The sequence below is a fragment of the Sceloporus undulatus genome, chromosome 6 (genome assembly GCF_019175285.1).
Source record: "Sceloporus undulatus isolate JIND9_A2432 ecotype Alabama chromosome 6, SceUnd_v1.1, whole genome shotgun sequence".
Taxonomy (NCBI): Eukaryota; Metazoa; Chordata; class Lepidosauria; order Squamata; family Phrynosomatidae; genus Sceloporus; species Sceloporus undulatus.
The window spans coordinates 123621353-123638504 of NC_056527.1; the positions used below are offsets into that span (position 1 = coordinate 123621353).

The 17152-nt window shown below is 42.4% G+C and overlaps 1 protein-coding gene across 2 annotated transcripts in view; it reads left to right on the plus strand.

Annotated features, from left to right (window-relative positions):
* Positions 1-17152, plus strand: part of BMP1 (bone morphogenetic protein 1) — a 94054-nt gene that overhangs the window by 25160 nt on the left and 51742 nt on the right. For both annotated transcript variants that reach the window (XM_042473328.1, XM_042473327.1), the window contains exon 2: positions 16841-16954. In XM_042473328.1, the coding sequence (XP_042329262.1) occupies positions 16841-16954 (114 nt within the window). The remainder of the gene's footprint in view (positions 1-16840; positions 16955-17152) is intronic.

The window sequence follows — 17152 nt, forward strand, 5'->3', positions numbered from 1 at the left end:
GATGTGAAGTCGAAGGCTTTCATGGCCAGCATCCATAATGTTTTGTGGGTTTTTCAGGCTATGTGGCCTTGTTCTGGTAGAGTTTATTCCTGACATTTTGCCAGCATCTGTGGTTGGCATCTTCTGGGAAGATGCCAGCCACTGATGCTGGCAAAATGTCAGGAATAAACTCTACCAGAACATGGCCACATATTGAAAAAACCCACAAAAATTATCTATCTTATCATCAGTAAATAAAACATATGTATACAGTCTTTAAAAATCATCTACAGTGGGCCCTTGGTATTTGCTGGGGTTTGGTTCCAGGATCTCGCGTGAATAACAAAATCCGTGGATGCGCCAGTCCCGTTTTATATACAACGATACAGTAAAATGGTACCTCTTATATAAAATGGCATAATCCAGGTTTGTTTATTGGAATGTATATATTTTGGGGAAATATTTTCAAGCCGTGGATGCTTGAATCTGTGGATGAAAAATCTGTGGATATGGAGGGCCAACTGTACTAAGGAACTTACTCCTGTTGTTGTGTGCTATTTTTGGTGATTTATTTTGTTTTATTGTTCATGCTTGCAGGTTGAGCACAGAGTAACATACTCTGTGGTATTGCCATTGTAATTGAGTGTGTTCTGAAACTGCACTTTTCCAGGTCTAGAGCTGTTTTCTGAGATTACTAAAAGAGAAATTCCTTCACTGAAGCAGCATGGTTTGCGTTGCCCTTAAGATCATCTCCAGTTTGGCGCAACTGAGCTGTTATAAATGATTTGCCAAAGCAAACCTTTCCGAGCAACTTAGGGGAGATTGATTTTTTCTCTCCCTCTCTCTCTCTTTGTGGATGCTCAGTCGACGGACTGAAAGATTTGAAAGGGCAACCAGGAGGAAGGAATGACTTTGATGTTTGCCCAAAAGGGCTGGTGCCACGGCTGCCTCTTCTCCATTTGGGCGCTCCAGAGGTGGCTCGGTGTCATAATAAAAGCCTTGTTTGCACAAAGTGCAGTCCTGATATTACATCATCATTCCAAGAAAATTATATATATACATTTTTTAAAAGAAGTTAAACGTCAATGGAGGATTAAGCTATCTTCCAACTGTCGGAAAAAGTCGGTCAAACCTGGTCCCTTATGGTTCAGAGAGAATTCCCTGTGGTTCTGACACAGCAGCTTCTTTAGCAGAAATCCTCCTCCATTCTGCAGTTCTCTCTGCGTTGCTTCTGTGTTGAGGAGTCTGCACAGAAAGCAAGGTAATGAGAGACCAAGAAGCCGCATGCAGTTCCAGGCTCATTTTGTAGTTAGCTACCTTTAAGTCAACCCAAACTTATGGTGACCCCATGGATGAGACATCTCCAAGATCCTCTGTCCTCCATTGCTCTGCTCAGATCCTGCAGATTTGGGCCCATGACTTCCCTGTTTGAGTTTATCCATCTGGCATGGAGTCTTCCTCTCTTTCTCTGCTTTCTGTCTTTCCTAGCATTATTGTCTTTTCCAGTGATTCATGCCTTCCATGATATGGCCAAAGTACAACAGCCTCAGTTTTGTCATCTTTTCTTCCGGGGAGAGATCAGACTTGGTCTGTTTGAGATCAGATAGCATTTTCTTGTGTTGAGGGCTGACTTGCAATAGATTGCAGCAAGGGAGCTGCTCCGGTGCATACGAAGGTTTGGGGTTTCATATAGTAGCTCCCTTGCTGCAATCTGTTGAAAGTCAGCAACGTGTTTTATGTTACTAAGTAAATTCTAATGTATATTATTGGATAGATATGCTTATGTTTATGACACATATACTTATGTTTGAAGAAAAATAAAGTGTGTGTGTGTGTGTGTGTGTGTGTGTATGAAAGTCAGCAACAAGAAAATGCCATCTGCCAGGAGTGCTTTGATTGTGCATTCCTGCATGGCAAGGGTTCAACTTGATGGTCCTTGGGCGTTTCTTCCCTATGTTGCAACTTCATGTGATTCTATGTTCTAGGACCCATTTGTTTGTCTTTTTGGCTGTCCATGGTCTTCTCCTGCACCACATCTCAAATGAATTGATTTTTTCCCTATCTTCTTTCTTCACTGTCCAACCCTCCATCTGTACATCTGGCAAATACGATGGAGTGGACGATTCTAACTTTCACGTTCGGTTGTATATCTTTGTGTATTAGGATCTTGTCTAGTTCTTTCATAGCTGCCTAGTCTTCTTCTGATTTCTTGAGTGCAGTAAGCATGGATGTTCCCAATATTTTGCAGAGAGAAATAGCTACTCTTGTTTTATTTTTGATGAATAAGTACTTGCTAAAACAATGGATGGGCAAAACCAAGTGAACAAGTCATTTTCTTGGTGTTTGGTGACCTGCCCTACCAAATACAGGTTGAGTCTCCTTTACCTGAAATGCTCCTTTATCTGAAACACAGAGAAGTGTTTTGAATTTTGCAATGTATTTGCATATACATCATGAGAGCTCTTGGAGATGGAACCCAAGTCTAAACATGAAATTCATTTCTGTTTTGTATACATAGCTGGAAGGCAATAAGATTTTAAATAATGTTGTGCATGAGCCGGTATTTACCTTGCCTGTTGTAGTGCGGCCCACAAAGCCACAGTAGGATTGGCTAAAGTAGAATACCATTATTTTCCAGGTCTTTCTTATATTACTTATGCAAACACAGTTCTGCAACTCAGCACATGAAGTCTGAGGTTCTCCAGCCCTCCTTCACCATCCTTCCAATGCAGATGCTGTTACAAAACTAGCTAGACAGAAAACAAGAAGGAAAGGGGGGATGTATAGGTATAATAAGACTTTGCAAAAAAGAACATCTTTATTGGTAATATTGATAACTGAGGCATGCTTGTATTGTGCCAGCTGAAAAAAACAAACAATTAAAGATGTGTTTTCCCAGTGACTTGGAATACGTTGCTCTGCTTTAAAGCTTTTTCCGCTGTTGATTTTAAAATTGCAGGCGGTGGGTGACTGAACTTTGGGAAGCAAAATGTTCTTTAAAAAATGGATGCGGCTCTTTTCCTTCCACCGTTTCCCAGTCTTGTGACTCAAATGGAGCAAAAGTTAAATGACTTGTACACTCCAGATGATCTTGTTCCACCTTTGACCCTGCTGTTCTGCAAAACTTCCTCTCCCAGCTGAGAAAGAAGATATGAACGGTTTGACCCACGGGCTTTATCTGGTCGTCTTGGCTTGCCGCTCCTCCCAGAACAGTTTGGCAAAAAAGGAAGAAGTCTGTTTTGGTGTTGTTTTTAATCAGACAAAACTGTTAGCCTGGCAGTAGAACCGATTAAAGGCAGAGCGGAGCCGGTTCAAATAAAAGTTTCAGGCCAAAAGCACACTGTATACTTGATGGAGTCGAAGGTCAGCCAGTTTAATCCCAGAAGGGCCTTTTCGTTTTTTTCCAGGGAGGAAAGTACGAAACGTCTGGTGCTAGCTGATGACATTTGCAGGTCGCCTGTAATTTGCATCTAATTTAATCCAAAAGAGAACCCCATTGATACAATCTGGCCTGCTGTCGCCGCCTGGCATTAGTCCCCAGTCTCTTCCTCTTGCTACATATGTGCCCCCAAACTCCCCCATCTCAAACCCCCATCCTACTCTCCTATCAGACCGTCTTGTCGGTGGGCTGCCAGCTTCTGAGCTGAAGGCAGCTCCGTTTAATCATTGCCTGGCAGCAGGGAAACCATTTTGGCATCGGGGATGGTTTCTAACCAAGCTTCGAGGATCAACCGTTGGAATTCTTTTCAGGTTTGAATGTGGAAAGTAGCTTTTAGGATCCTTTTATGTTATCCCCCCCCCTTTTTTTTTTTTTTTAAACTATAGTGAAATTACTAATACAGGTTGGAAAAATACATCTAAAGCAAAAGGCACATCAAGTCTCTGAATTTGGTCCCAGATGAATTCAGGTCTGAGAGCCAGCATCGCGTAGTGGTTTGAGCATTGGACTATGACTCTGGAGACCAGGGTTTGAATCCTAGCTTGGCCATGGAAATGCACTGGGTGACCCTGGGCAAGTCACACTCTCTCAGCCTTAGAGGATGGCAATGGCAAACCCCTTCTGAATAAACTTGCTAAGAAAAGCCTAGGTCAGAAATGACTTGAAGGCACACAACAATAAAATTCAGGTCTAATCTGTACTGCAAAAGTAATACAGTTTGATACTGCTTCAATTGCCATGGCTCAGTGTTGTGGGATTCCTAGATAGTATTTTGGCCCTACAAATTGTCTCCCTGAACTCATCATGTCTATTCAAAACCAAATTTGCCATTGCCAAGTGTTCTCAATAGCCTTTTGTGAAGAACTAGCCATTTCATAGTTTTTTCAGACATGGAGACCAGTGTCTTTTAAGACATGAAGGAGGCAGATGCTGAAGCAGATGGGAAGAGACCAAAAGCAACAAGGTGGCTCAAGTTCACAGCCTTATTCCAGAGAAATAGACTACATTGCACCATCCGCACACATTTTTCCTTTGAAATGGGTTCATAATGGTTCAGTCCTTTTAACTGAGAAGATAGAGTCATCATCCAGAGATGGACAGCTGGTGAATTCACAGAGCCCTGGTTTCATCACTGTCTGAAAGCAGAACATTTTGGCAGTTTGTAGCTGAATCTTTTCCCCAATGCAAGCACATCTTTCTTTCGTCAGCCGTTTCAGCCGTTATCTATCATCGGTTCTAACAAAGAAATAAGTAAATAAAGAAATAACCACGTTTTCAAATTCAAAGGCATTGCTGTGTTATGTATCTGAGGAAGCATACACAGGTCTCCAAAAGCTAATGCTACCAATTTCTCTTGGAAGATTTTTCAAAGGAGGGGAACAAGCCAGTTGTTTCATAAATGTTTCATAAATGGCTATTCTGCCATTCTCTTGTTAATAGACTTTTTTGCGAAAAGAAAAAGAAAAATGAAGGAAGTGGTCGGGAAAAGTATGGGAGAGTCGCAAACTGAAGACAGTGTTGTATGAGAGAGGGATAAATGCATAGTGCAGAAATATCTGCTTGTGTATCTCAGTCGCCAGTTTGGCTGAGATGTTATCTTGCAATTATCTGCAAGGCTGTTTTGGAGAATAGATGCTCCCTGTTTCTTCTGCACCACCAACCCAGTCCCTTCATGATGCCCTTTCCATTTGCCAAGACATTTGTCCCATCTTGTGGAAGTGCTAAATCTTCAAAGACAGCCATTTCTCCATCAGGTGTGATGATTCAACCTCCAGGACTGGCGCATTGCTGCCAAGTCCATGGCTCCTTCTTCCTCTTATCAGCTTGCGTCCTTCTTCACATCTGAGTTCTCATGTCAGAGCCACAGGCTTTTATCTCTTGATGTGTTCTCCTGTGTCTGAGATCCCAGCTGTAACCAAGCTGTAAGTACACAGAACAGGATTTTCCCACATTTTTGGCTACCAACACCCTTCTGCTTCACTCAGTTTGGTTCTTCCTTTTGCCTGTTTTGTGCTCCTTGAGAATCATGACCTGGTGATATTCCCTATATAATGGACCCTTGCTCTCCGCTGGGGTTTGGACCCTCTGTGGATATCAAAAGCTGTGGATGCTCAAGTCCCATTAAATACACTGGCATAGTAAAATGGTGTCCCTTACATAAAATGTCAAAATTGTTTTGCTTATTGGAATTTATCATTTTTTAAAAATATTTTCAAGCCATGGATGCTTCAATCCATGGATATAGAGGGCCGACTGTATAACTCTCATAAACTCCTGTTGCAATGTGATGACATTTCTGTTGCTAATGTTATTGTTACTACTACTGTTATTAACTGTGTGGCTTCAAGACATTTCTGACTTATGGTGACCCTAAGGCGACCGTATCGCAGGGTTTACTTGGCATGTTTCTTCAGAGGGGGTTTGCCATTGCCATCCTCTGAGATTGAGAGAGTGTGGACTTTCCATGCCATTGTATTCCAGTTTTGGTCTATGGTTGTGAAGGCTGCTAGGAAGAGAATCAACTAATTTGAAATATGGCACAGGAAGAGTGTTCTATGGATACCATGGACTTATAAAAAGATGTGTCATCTCAGTGACTATAACCTATCCAGCAAAGTTTTGTTCTTTTCTTCAGGTTAAGATGGTAGGTCTCAAATGCACTGAAAAGAAGATTGACAAGAAAGAACATGCAGTTATTCCGTAATCTATTCTCATCGCCACTATACTAATTGGAGATAAAGAAGAGACAGCAATGCAGTCGCAATTAGGATCAATGCAAAAATAAAGATATTAAATACCACCCTGTTCCCTGGGAAGGATTAGTCTTCAAAATTGCATAGATTTGCCTGACCATGTAAGCACCCAAAATATTACCTTTGGGGACTAACATTTCCAGCGTCCCCCAGTATGGCCAGTTACTATACTCATTTGCAGAGTGTGGGAGTTATAGTAAAACATTAAATGAAACCAAAGTAGTTTTCCCTGCATTGTTGAAGCCCAGCTGTGAGCTCCGAACAGGTTTCCACAGGCACCCAGCTGCTTATCTTGACAAGAGATGTGCCTCGCACCCAAGATAACAATTGCTTTGGTGCTGTGATAACCCGGATTAAGCAACGCAACAGCTAAATTCAGCCTGACATGCACCTGCAGCAATGGTTCGCCACCGTTGGTCCTCCATTTGTTTTGGACTTCAGATCCCAGAAGTCTCAGGCACCATGGACAACGGTCAGGAATTATGGAAGCTGAAGTCCAAAATGTCTGGAGGACCAAAGGTTGAGAACTTACAGGGATCTACAAGAAAGTATTGAAGCAAATATTGAAACATGGGCAGATAGTAGCCATTGTCAATCTCATTATTCTGACTACACTAGAGAATTAAACATTATTAATACAATAGAATAATGATGTTTGCTGTTTGTAACACTTAGCATTTAGCATTAAAAGTGTTCTGCATATATTTTCTTCTAACAATATACAACAATTTCTCTAAATTGGTCAGTATTATCTTCAGTATCTGAAGGAAAGGTTGATGCATTTTCTGCCTTGGCAAAGGTCTCTGTGACTTCAATGGAGGCATAATGTACCGGAATCCAGTTTATGCAGCTTTCTTTATTCCTAGTGGGAAAAATGTAAGCTTCAACTGTTATCATAATGCAGTTTTTTTTTTAAATGCTCTGCATGATCTGTAGCCTCTGGATCTGATCTCTGGATCTGAACCGTTGCCTGTCCCTGAAGTCTTGAACCTGACCCAGGACCTGGTTCCTTGACACACTGGCTTTGTTTTCAATCGCTCTTTTCTTTCAGCTTGACCAGGAGTAAAAAGGGATCAAGCATTAGTTAGATAAGGAGCTTGTTCCTGACTCAAATTAGCTAATTCCTGTTAGGGGAGATAAGCTAACTTCATTTTAAACTTGAGACAGCAGTTGAGGTCCTGGCTCATCTCTGGTTGTGTGAAGTCCTGGTTAGGCAGTGGGCAGCTTGCAGGGATTTCGGGGCTCTCTTGGGCTTATCATCCACAGTATCTTGTTCTTTTATTGAAGCTGCTTGTGAGGAGCTGGCCTCCTAGAAATCAGAGGGAATTTTATAACCGACATAAGAAAGCTGTGTTTTAATTCACTTAGGATGCATCTACATTGTAGAAACAATGCAATCATGCTTTGGCAGAGAAAGCTAAAGACCTTGTAAAACTATTAATCTCAGGATCCCATAGAAAGGAGCTACAGCAATTAAAGTAAGTTAACCTGTATTATTTCCACGGTGGAGATGCACCCATAGTCCAACAATCAAACTAATATGCCACGCCGGCTCTCCATTCAACCTTACAAGGTTTTAAGAAAACATGTGCAGAAAGTGATGAGCATCTATTTGTTTTGTTAAAATGGGGGAATAGGCTACAGCAAGCAATGAGTAAACTGACCCTGTCATGGTTCATAGTTTGGCTCATTGAGTGACATCTCCATAGTTATCAGTTGGCCACAAGGCAGTATCTTAATGATGTTATTTAGAAACATGTTCCACTCTTTGTACACATGCATTGCAAAGTATGTGTAATGTGTTTTTTCTCCTCTCTGTGCATCATGGAAAAGTCAGACCTTATTTATGTGTTAGTTCTCTGATCTCCTCTTCTCTCATATGCATTAGTAAGTGCATTAGTATAGTAGTAAGTGGACATGGGGCCACCAGCAGAGATGGACAATTGGAAGCAATACCAAAAATGGCATAGGACAATATTTCATTCCTGAAGCAGCTTCGTCTGTTAAATGATGGTGTATTTGATAGATCTTCAAGGCTGCTGATTTGGGGGATCCGAATTCTGAACCAGATGCCAGTTCCATCTGAAGGCAGTGGCTGCTTGGTTATGCCTACTATGCAAATCACATAGGCTGAGTAAATGTAATGGGGAGTAGAAAATTGCAAACCTACTAGATTCATTATATGTATATAATGTTTTATCTTTTATTGTTCACCACTGTGATCCTTGGAATAGCGGTATATAAATAAATAAATTATAATTATTATTATTATTATTATTATTATTATTATTATTATAGATTTTTTTCCTCATTATTTAGAGGTGATGTTTTTTATTTGAGCAGTGCATTCTGTGCATCCATGGTTGATGGTTAAGGCATCATGCTCAAAGATAACAGCAAGTGTCACCCACTTGTGACATTGTAAAGGGTCACCCCTAGTCCTTAAATCTCAGGATCTGGGACAGTCCTGACCTAGTGGCAACCCTAAGGGGAACATACTGGCTTTCCTTCAGGCTTGGCTGGAACCCCAGCAGACCAGGATGGAAGGAGAGAAGCTGGACTCAGTAGGAACCTCCTGGTTTAATGGGGGGTGAAACCACCATCCCTTAAGCTGCATGGTTTTGGAAATCCAAAGGCCAGATGCGTACTGGTGTAAATGTTTCTCCAGTCAAAGCAGACTTGAGCTTACACAGATTTTGGATTTTTTCCAGGCTATTCCCAATTTGGTCATTGACATTTCTCAGACACATTATAAATCCAGTCTTTCTCCCTCTCCCCATTCCCATGTACCGTCTTTGCATTTTCCTTGTTTATATCTTTTGGCTGCATTTGCAACATTGATCCCTGTTTAGTAGTTTCTCTCTCACACACATTTCTATGCATTCCATAGCCAGTGGTCCCACACAGAAGCAACAGGACTGCTACTTGTTCTTCTTTTCTTTTCCTTTCCTTTTGCAACCTTTCTTCAAGCCAGCCTGGCCTGGTCAGACTGGGATGTTGCTAGACCAGGTTTTGAATCCCCTCTCAACTGCGGAAACCCACTAGGTGTCCTTGTGCAAGTCACACTCTCTCAGCCTAAAAGGAAGTCAGTGACAAACCTCCTAGCAAAGAGGATTGCCATAAGTTGGCATTGGTTTGAAGGCACATAAGAAAAAACACCACCATTTCTTGAGCCTTTCTGGGGAGACCCTCTGAATTCTCAAAAGTTTGTTTGTTCTAGAGTTGTCAGAGCAAGAAAAGATTGTTTAAAATGACAAGAAGGCTGCTCATTTGGGGGAATCCGAATTCTGAACCAGATGCCAGTTCCATCTAAAGGAAACCATAGAAAAATTCCCATGTGAGTCAAATCCCCATGCCACCCATAGACAGAATCTGCCCAGTTTTCTGACATTCATGTTACAAGTCATATCAGGGCAATTTCATTACGTGTTTTGCTTCCGGACTACAAGTTATGCTATAACTTGTAGAATCTCTTGCATTTCCAAATAGAAAGTCCTATACTTCAGTACTGATGACATTTAATGGTGCCCAGGGGCATCCCACAGGGGTGTGGGGGTGCCAGACCACATCAATTCACAGCTCGGCCCTGAAACCCACTGGGTGACCTTCGGCAAGTCGCATGCTCTCAGCCTCCGGGGAAGGCAATGGCAAACCTCCTCTGATCAAATCTTGCCAAGAAAACCCCATGATAGGGTACCCATAAGTCAGAAACGACTTGAAGGCAGACAACAACAAAAAGCAAATATTCTTCAGTACTATTTTATCTATTGTGCCCAGGAGCATCACTAGGGTGTGCGAGGGTGCAGATCGCACAAGGCGACACCTCAGAGGTGAATGAACACCTGGTAGGCAGTCACTCCCATCCATTGTAAGACTCTCCTGGCCACCTGCCTCTGCCATCTATTGGCCACCCAGCAGGCTATCCTGGATCTGGCAGGGCTACTGGGCAAGCGGGAAACTCCACAACAGAGATGGCCTGACTAGCATAGAGGCAGGTGGCTAAGGGATGATAGTATGAGTTACTACACTATAATGTGTAGTAATGCCAACCGTAATGATACCAGTGATGGTGCTAATTTCCTTACAGTGCAGTCCCCCTCCCACTCAATAGGGATCTTTTATTCTAAGGAGGGAGAAATTGCACCCCTACCCTTAACCCTGGCACCATAGGAGCTGTTCTGTTAAACTCCGAGGGAGCAGTTCTGTTGATCTGTTGCAGCAAACGCAGAAGAAAGAGCTTTGTTGCAAGTACACTCTGTATTGTGTACACAAGATAAGCACAGTGACCATTCTCAACCGGCAGTAATGTCACACACTGTACCTCTTGCAGTTCATGGCCTTTTGGTCCCACTGTTTACAACCCACCCACCCCAACCTCATCATGTGTATTCTTATCTGCCAACTAAGGATAATGCTTCATTAATCCAATGAAGTAATCTTTAGTCCAAGAGAGTTTAAGACACAAGAAATGGGATGGCTTTTAGGCTGCCAGAAGATTTCTATTGTCATTCTGTCTCTCTCTGCATGCTAGCTTTGTTTAATGCCTATTTTACTCCTCCTCATGGCATGGAACTCCCTCCCAGGCTTCATCTGCACAGCAGCAATAAAGCAGTTTGACTCTGCTTTTAGCTGACATGGCTCCATTTTATGGAACCTTGGGATCTGTAGTTTGTTGTGGCACTGGAGCTCTATTTGACAGAGAAGACTAAATAGCTCACAAAACCACAAAACCCACAATTGAGTCACGGCAGTTAAAATGATGTCAAACTATATTAATTCTGCAGTGCAACTGAGGTCCCAGATACCTGAGAGGTGCTAGCCTTCTTCTTCCACATTCCTCCTGCAGTTCTCTTCCCATTTACCTGCTTTGAATTCAGAGGGACTTGTTTCTGAGTAAATATGTGTACAGTTGGGATGTTAGCCCTTGCTAAAATGAACCCTTCATTAACTTCACTATTGTGGCTAGTTCTCAGTCCATACATGTTGTTGTTGTCTACCTTCAGGTTGTTTCCAACTTATGGAGGCAAACCTATCATGGGATTTTCTGAGGCTGAGAGTGCGTGACTTGCCCATGGTTATCCAGTGGGTTTCCATGACTGAGTGGGGATTCAAACCCTGATCTCCAGAGTCATAGTCCAATGCTCAGACCACTATGCCATACTGGCTTCCACTCCCAGTCTACACATACCAGATTATTATTTAACTCATTCTAACATCAGAACTATCTGGAAACAAGCAAGGTTTTCAGGTGTAGTGGTTTGAGTGTTGGACTACAACTCTGGAAATGAGGATTCAATTTCCTGCTCAGCCATGGAAATTCAGTGAATGCCCTGCTTGGACAAAGTCATACTCTCTCAGCATCAGAAAAAAGTAAAGGCAAAGCCCCTCTGAACAAATCTTGCCAAGAAAGCCCCATGATAGGTTCACCTTAGGATCACCATGAATCGGAAATGGCTTGAAAGGCACACAGCAACCACAACAACAAGGGCTATGCCAGCCATCACATCATTGCTTCTTCTGTAACCTGTCTTCTGCACACATGTAAAAGGTATTACCCATCCAGTGCTACCCACACCTTTCCCTTCCTTGTCCTCTTCCTATTGTCTCCATCTACTGCCAAAAATGAGATTGCAATCTCTCCAAGGTAAGCAGCTGCTATCCATACCTAAGTTTATTCTGCCTGTGTTGATAGGATTAAATTTTTGTTTGCGTTCCTTTTAGATTGGGATTTGCCAAAATGTGAATATTTCTTTGGTTAAAGATTGAGTTGGGCCAGTGCAAATGGAGAAAATTACGTTTCAGTGCATTTTTGACGAATTTGCTGAAATCTGTTTACTTTCAGTGTTATTTCTTCATCTTCAGGATGGAGAGAACTTGAGATTTAAAAACAATTATGGCAGAATGCAAAACTGTTTAATGTAGATTTTCACCCAGCGGATGCATTGGAAGCAGAAGTCCTAATGGTGATATTTTAACGGTTAATTTATGAGTTGATTAACATTTGGATGAGAAGTTCAAACTCATGTGTTTAGGCCATCAAAGTTTAGTTTCCTGCAAGTTGAAAAGCCAAAGTCCCGCAGCGTTCGTATCCTGAGTGGGTTGAGATGCTTCCGAAAAGGTGTGAGACTCTCATTTGTCTGAGTCTTTTTTATAGGACGTTGCAGGTGTTGTTTCTAACACTGCTTTGCTAGTCGGAGCTTGTTGGTCCCTTTTGCTTTTCCCCTCAACGTGCTCCTGCTATAACCATACTTTAACGGGCTGCCTTTCTTTCCAATATTGCAAATCCCTTTTGCTTCAGATTACTCAGGAGGTCATTCATGGTGCAGCTGTGTCAGTTGTCTGTGAATCTCGCCATTCCTTATCCACATAAGCACCATGGCTTTGCAGTTCGGCTTTGCCCAGGGAAACAGCCAGCGCTCCCCAACCCCTCTCTTTTAATTTAGCTTATCTTTCCCCTTGTGCTTTGAACTGAACAAGGAGACAGGTTCACACATGCATCCAGCCCCACCAAACCAAGTGCATGCAAAGGTTTCTCAAGCTCACTGTCAAGGCCTTGGTGGGTGACTGGACCTGACTGCAGAACTGGAGCTGGGTTTTTGAGTTTAAACGGCTGTAGTTGCTCTGTTGCAGTTGATGCTTGGTGCTGAAGCCAAGATGAGGTGGAGCTTGGCAAAGTGGCTTCTTTGACTAGCTGCTGGCTAATGGTTTCTGGCAACTGTAATGTTAGAAAGAAGAAGAAGTCAGGTTTCAAAGTTCAGAGCATGAACCTGAAATGCAGCTGGCAAAACTGTTGCTCTGCTGACCAAACAAGGACAGAAGGGCGGTTATGACACCAGACCGGGTCAATTTGGTGGCTTCAATAGACAGGTCTACTTTGGGCTGCTCCTGGAGTATTCTGGCCCCAAAGCTGCCCTGATTTCCCCCCATTCCATGGGCACTCAGATCTTCACACTTTGCTAGAGGAAATTCTAGGGGAATTTTGAAAGAAACAGTTTTGGAAAGGCTTGCAAAATTTCCCAGACAGTTTCTGCACCGAAATAGGGGAGTTCTTTCCAGCTCAGTAGCACAAACTGCATTGTAGAGTGTGGCAGAATATGCTTCTGGTATTGCCCTTGCTCAGCTTCTGTTGATTTTAGTGGGTTTGCCCAAGAGATCTCTCCAGTGGGCTTTGCCCAAAGATAATTAGTGGAAATGGAAATGGAAATGTCTTGGCCGCACCCTGACCTTGTTTAACTGCCCGCTCTTTCTTTCCAACTTAGAGGCAGCTGTACTTGAAAGGCTGGAGGCATGATTCACATGTCATCTGTATGCAACAGTGAAAACTGATGTCAAAGGCTGTATCTACACTACAGAATTAATACAGTTTGACACCGCTTCAACTGCTGTGGTTCAATACTATCAAGTTTTAGGATTTGTAGTGTTCTGGGATAGTGAGCTTTTTAAGCCAGAGAGCTCTGGGGCCAGGGCAAACTACAAATCCCAGGATCCATAGGATGGAGCCACGAGAGTTAAAGCAGTGTCAAACTGCATTAATTCTGCAGTGTGGCAGCAGCCAAAGAAGCATTGTTAGACCACTGTCAGGGGATGGGGGAAATAAACTATAGTAAAATCAGCTAACAAGGGTTTGTAAATGCCATTCAAAGTGTCCTTAAAACATGTACAAGCTGATAGCTGACTGCTGAAATGCAGAGCTAATAGGCGGAGCTTTGGACTATAGCTTCCAGAATCCACCAGCCAGCATAGTGGCTTTGGATCTGTCAGACATATGATTTGCTCCATACCTAAGGATCAGATAGCTGGTTTCTATGGGGGCGGCTGTCTACCTCCATAGCTGGGTTTTTAAAAATACAACAACACAAGAGAGGCAGTGGAACTGCTGAGAGTGGCAGTTGTGTTGTTGCCAACAGATGACTGTGGAATTGGGATGCAAGTGATGCATTTTTGGAAGCCGGGTACCAAGAGGCCTCTTTCTGCTGCCTGGTTTCACTCATTCGCTGTAGTTGTTTCCATTCTGTGCGCCAGCGATTCTCATGTGTCACATTCCAGGGCTGCTTTGCCACATAGCCTTTATTTCCATTGTACATTTTGCTCCGCGCAAGATTTTGCCTTTGCCTGTTATCTACCCAATGCTTTCAAACGAAATGAAGAATCTGCAGGTATGCGAAAGGTGCTCCTAAAGTGGTTGTGGAAAAAGTGCATGGTGCACCTCTTAGCAAGACTCTTTTCATTCTGCTCCTTGGCTGTCCAGGTCCCACATCAATGTACCTGCAGAACCCCATTTTTATAGACCCTGCTTATCACATTTGAGCCTGCCAGAAATATGAAATGTTCACCAGAGGCCGTGTTGCATATCCCATCACTTTGCAAGGCTAGGTTGGTGTGAACGCATGCCAGGGGTTTCTCCGAAGCAGCATCTATAGAATTTGCTGCCAAAGGAAGTTAGGCTGGCTCCATCTGTTTTGAAGTTCATATAGGAAGCCAAACAGTTTTGTTCTTCATGGCCTTTGGCATTTGGAACCACTCCACCTGTTTTAATTGTTCAATTTGAAATGATTTTTAAGGACTATTTTTAGTTTGCTTTTAAAGGCTGCATCTGCACTGCAGAAATAATCCAGTTTGACACTATTTTAACTACTATGGTGCAATGCTATTGAAGGATGGGATCTGTAGTCTAGTATGATATTTAGCTTTCTCTGCCTGAAAGCTCTCCTAGAATTCCTAGCATTGGAGCCATGACAGCTAAAGCGTTATGAAGTTGGATTATTTCTGCAGTGTGCAGATGCACCCAAAGAGTATTTTGTTTTTGTTTTGTTTCTCTGTTGTTTTAAATATTTTGACCTGTTGTGCATCACCGCAGAAGTCCTGGTGGATTTGTTGTTGTGGCTGTTATTGTTGTGTGCCTTCAAGTCACTTTCGACATATGGCGGCTCTAAGGTGACCCTATCATGGGACCCTATAAGGGGAAGGCCATGGCAAACCTCCTTGGAACAAATCTTGCCAAGAAAACTCCATGATACATTTGCCGTAGGACTGCCATAAGTCAGAAATGACTTGAAGGCACACAACAACAACAACAACAACAACAACAACAACAACAACAACAACAACAACACAACCTTGAATTTGGACTGGGAGAGGGGAACCAAGTTCTCCAAGGCTGATGGCCTTGTTGTCCTTTTTTTTCCCTTCCAGCAAGAGCATATGGTTTTGATTCTTCTTGCGAGGCAGATGAATGGGAGGTTATTTGAGTATCCCTTGGCTGTATGAGCTCAGATTGGTTCAGTTGTGTGTGTGTGTGTGTGTGTGTGTGTGTGTGTGTGTCAATAAAGAAAAGGGGGGTGTATTAGAAAGGCAACTTGCAAAAGAAGCTTGAGGTTAAAACAATTTGTGTAATTAAAAAAAAAATCTCGGAGACATGCATCAGTCTTTATGAGAACCAGATGTTCATATATTGTAGCTGCCAGCGGAGCTGGTAAGCTGCTAAGGGGGTGATGCTCAAATGCGATCAATCATGGCAGCTCCTTTCTTTTCATGCATTGCTTTCTCATATATTGGGAGATGAGACTGGAAAGTTGCATTCTTTCAAAGGTGCATCCGAGCTGAACTGGACATTTTATTCCCCCACCTTTCCTATCTGGAGATTTTGAAAAGGCCAAGCTGCCAAAAGGAGAGAGCAAATATTATCCCTGGATTAGTTGCTCTTCTCCTAGCATTTATTTTCAGACAACAAAGCCAATCCATCGCAGCCTTTGAGCTTAAAACCTCAAGCTGTTCCTTATTGTATGGCTGGAGGATAACATTTTGGTTAGAGAGGATGTTTGCTTCTATGAAGAAAATATCAGCAATGATATATTGGTGGAAAAGAAATGGAGAGCGAGTTCCTAATGCTCAGGATTGTGGAAAGAGGTCCAAAAACTAGGGGCTGTCCATGGTGCAATAAAGAAACTGGAGGCTGTGGTTTGAATAGTAAACATCTGCATCTTCAGTGGTCTTCAGAATTTGAAATTGTTGGATTCTAACACTGGTCTCCCAGTTTCCTATTCCAATGCTCAAACCATTGCACCACACTGACTAAAGGGAGTGAAAACAGGAGACGTGATTATGATGGTTGTTGTTGTTGTTGTTATTTTCTTATATGCCACCTTTCTCCCAATATAGGGATCTTCTGTACTGTTCATAGAATAATCATTGCCTTTCTCTTATACAAATGGCTTGTGCACAACAAGGTCCTGTTCAGAGTTATTTAAGAAGGACTTCCAGTTTAAGGAATGGCCTTTCTGCCTTCTGACTTAACTTCCATTTCGAATGCAACAAGCCAACAATGTTTGCAGACTGAACCGGTGATGCAGTGTCCTATGATCGAAATTTAAAAGCTGGTTTTTAAACTCCAGTGTTTCATTTTATTGAGTCCTTGGTGAGATTGCACCAAATGCCTCAATTCAAAAAGTGTAGAACTTTGCTATGTTATTGCTCATATACCTTGGAAGTCCTTTCTTTCATGGTATCCTGTGTCCTTTCCTTCAGCTTATTCAAGGGAGCTTGTTTTATTTATTACACAGATGCAAAGGAATGAGTGCGCCCTTCTCTCTGATTCATTTGCAAAACATCCCTTTAAAGAAAGGCATCAAAACCAAACTCCTTCCTCATACATTCTTCTCCTCTTTTCCAGCTGCCTTTTTTGGAGACATTGCCTTGGATGAGGAAGACCTCAAGATGTTCCAGGTGGACAGGATTGTGGATCTTACGCGGCACACAATTGAGAGAACTTCTACCAACTCTTCAGGTAGTGTTGGGATTCTGCAAAGGATAGGCACTCATATGCCACAGAGAGAAACAAAGCCTGTCACTTAGATCCTGGAGATATAGATATAGGTCTGAAATAGCAACCCACCAACCAATAGAGGCCAACCAAGGAGGGAGGCAGCAGGAAAGGATAGTATCAAAGTTAATACTTTTCTATACAACTAGCATGTCTTTGATT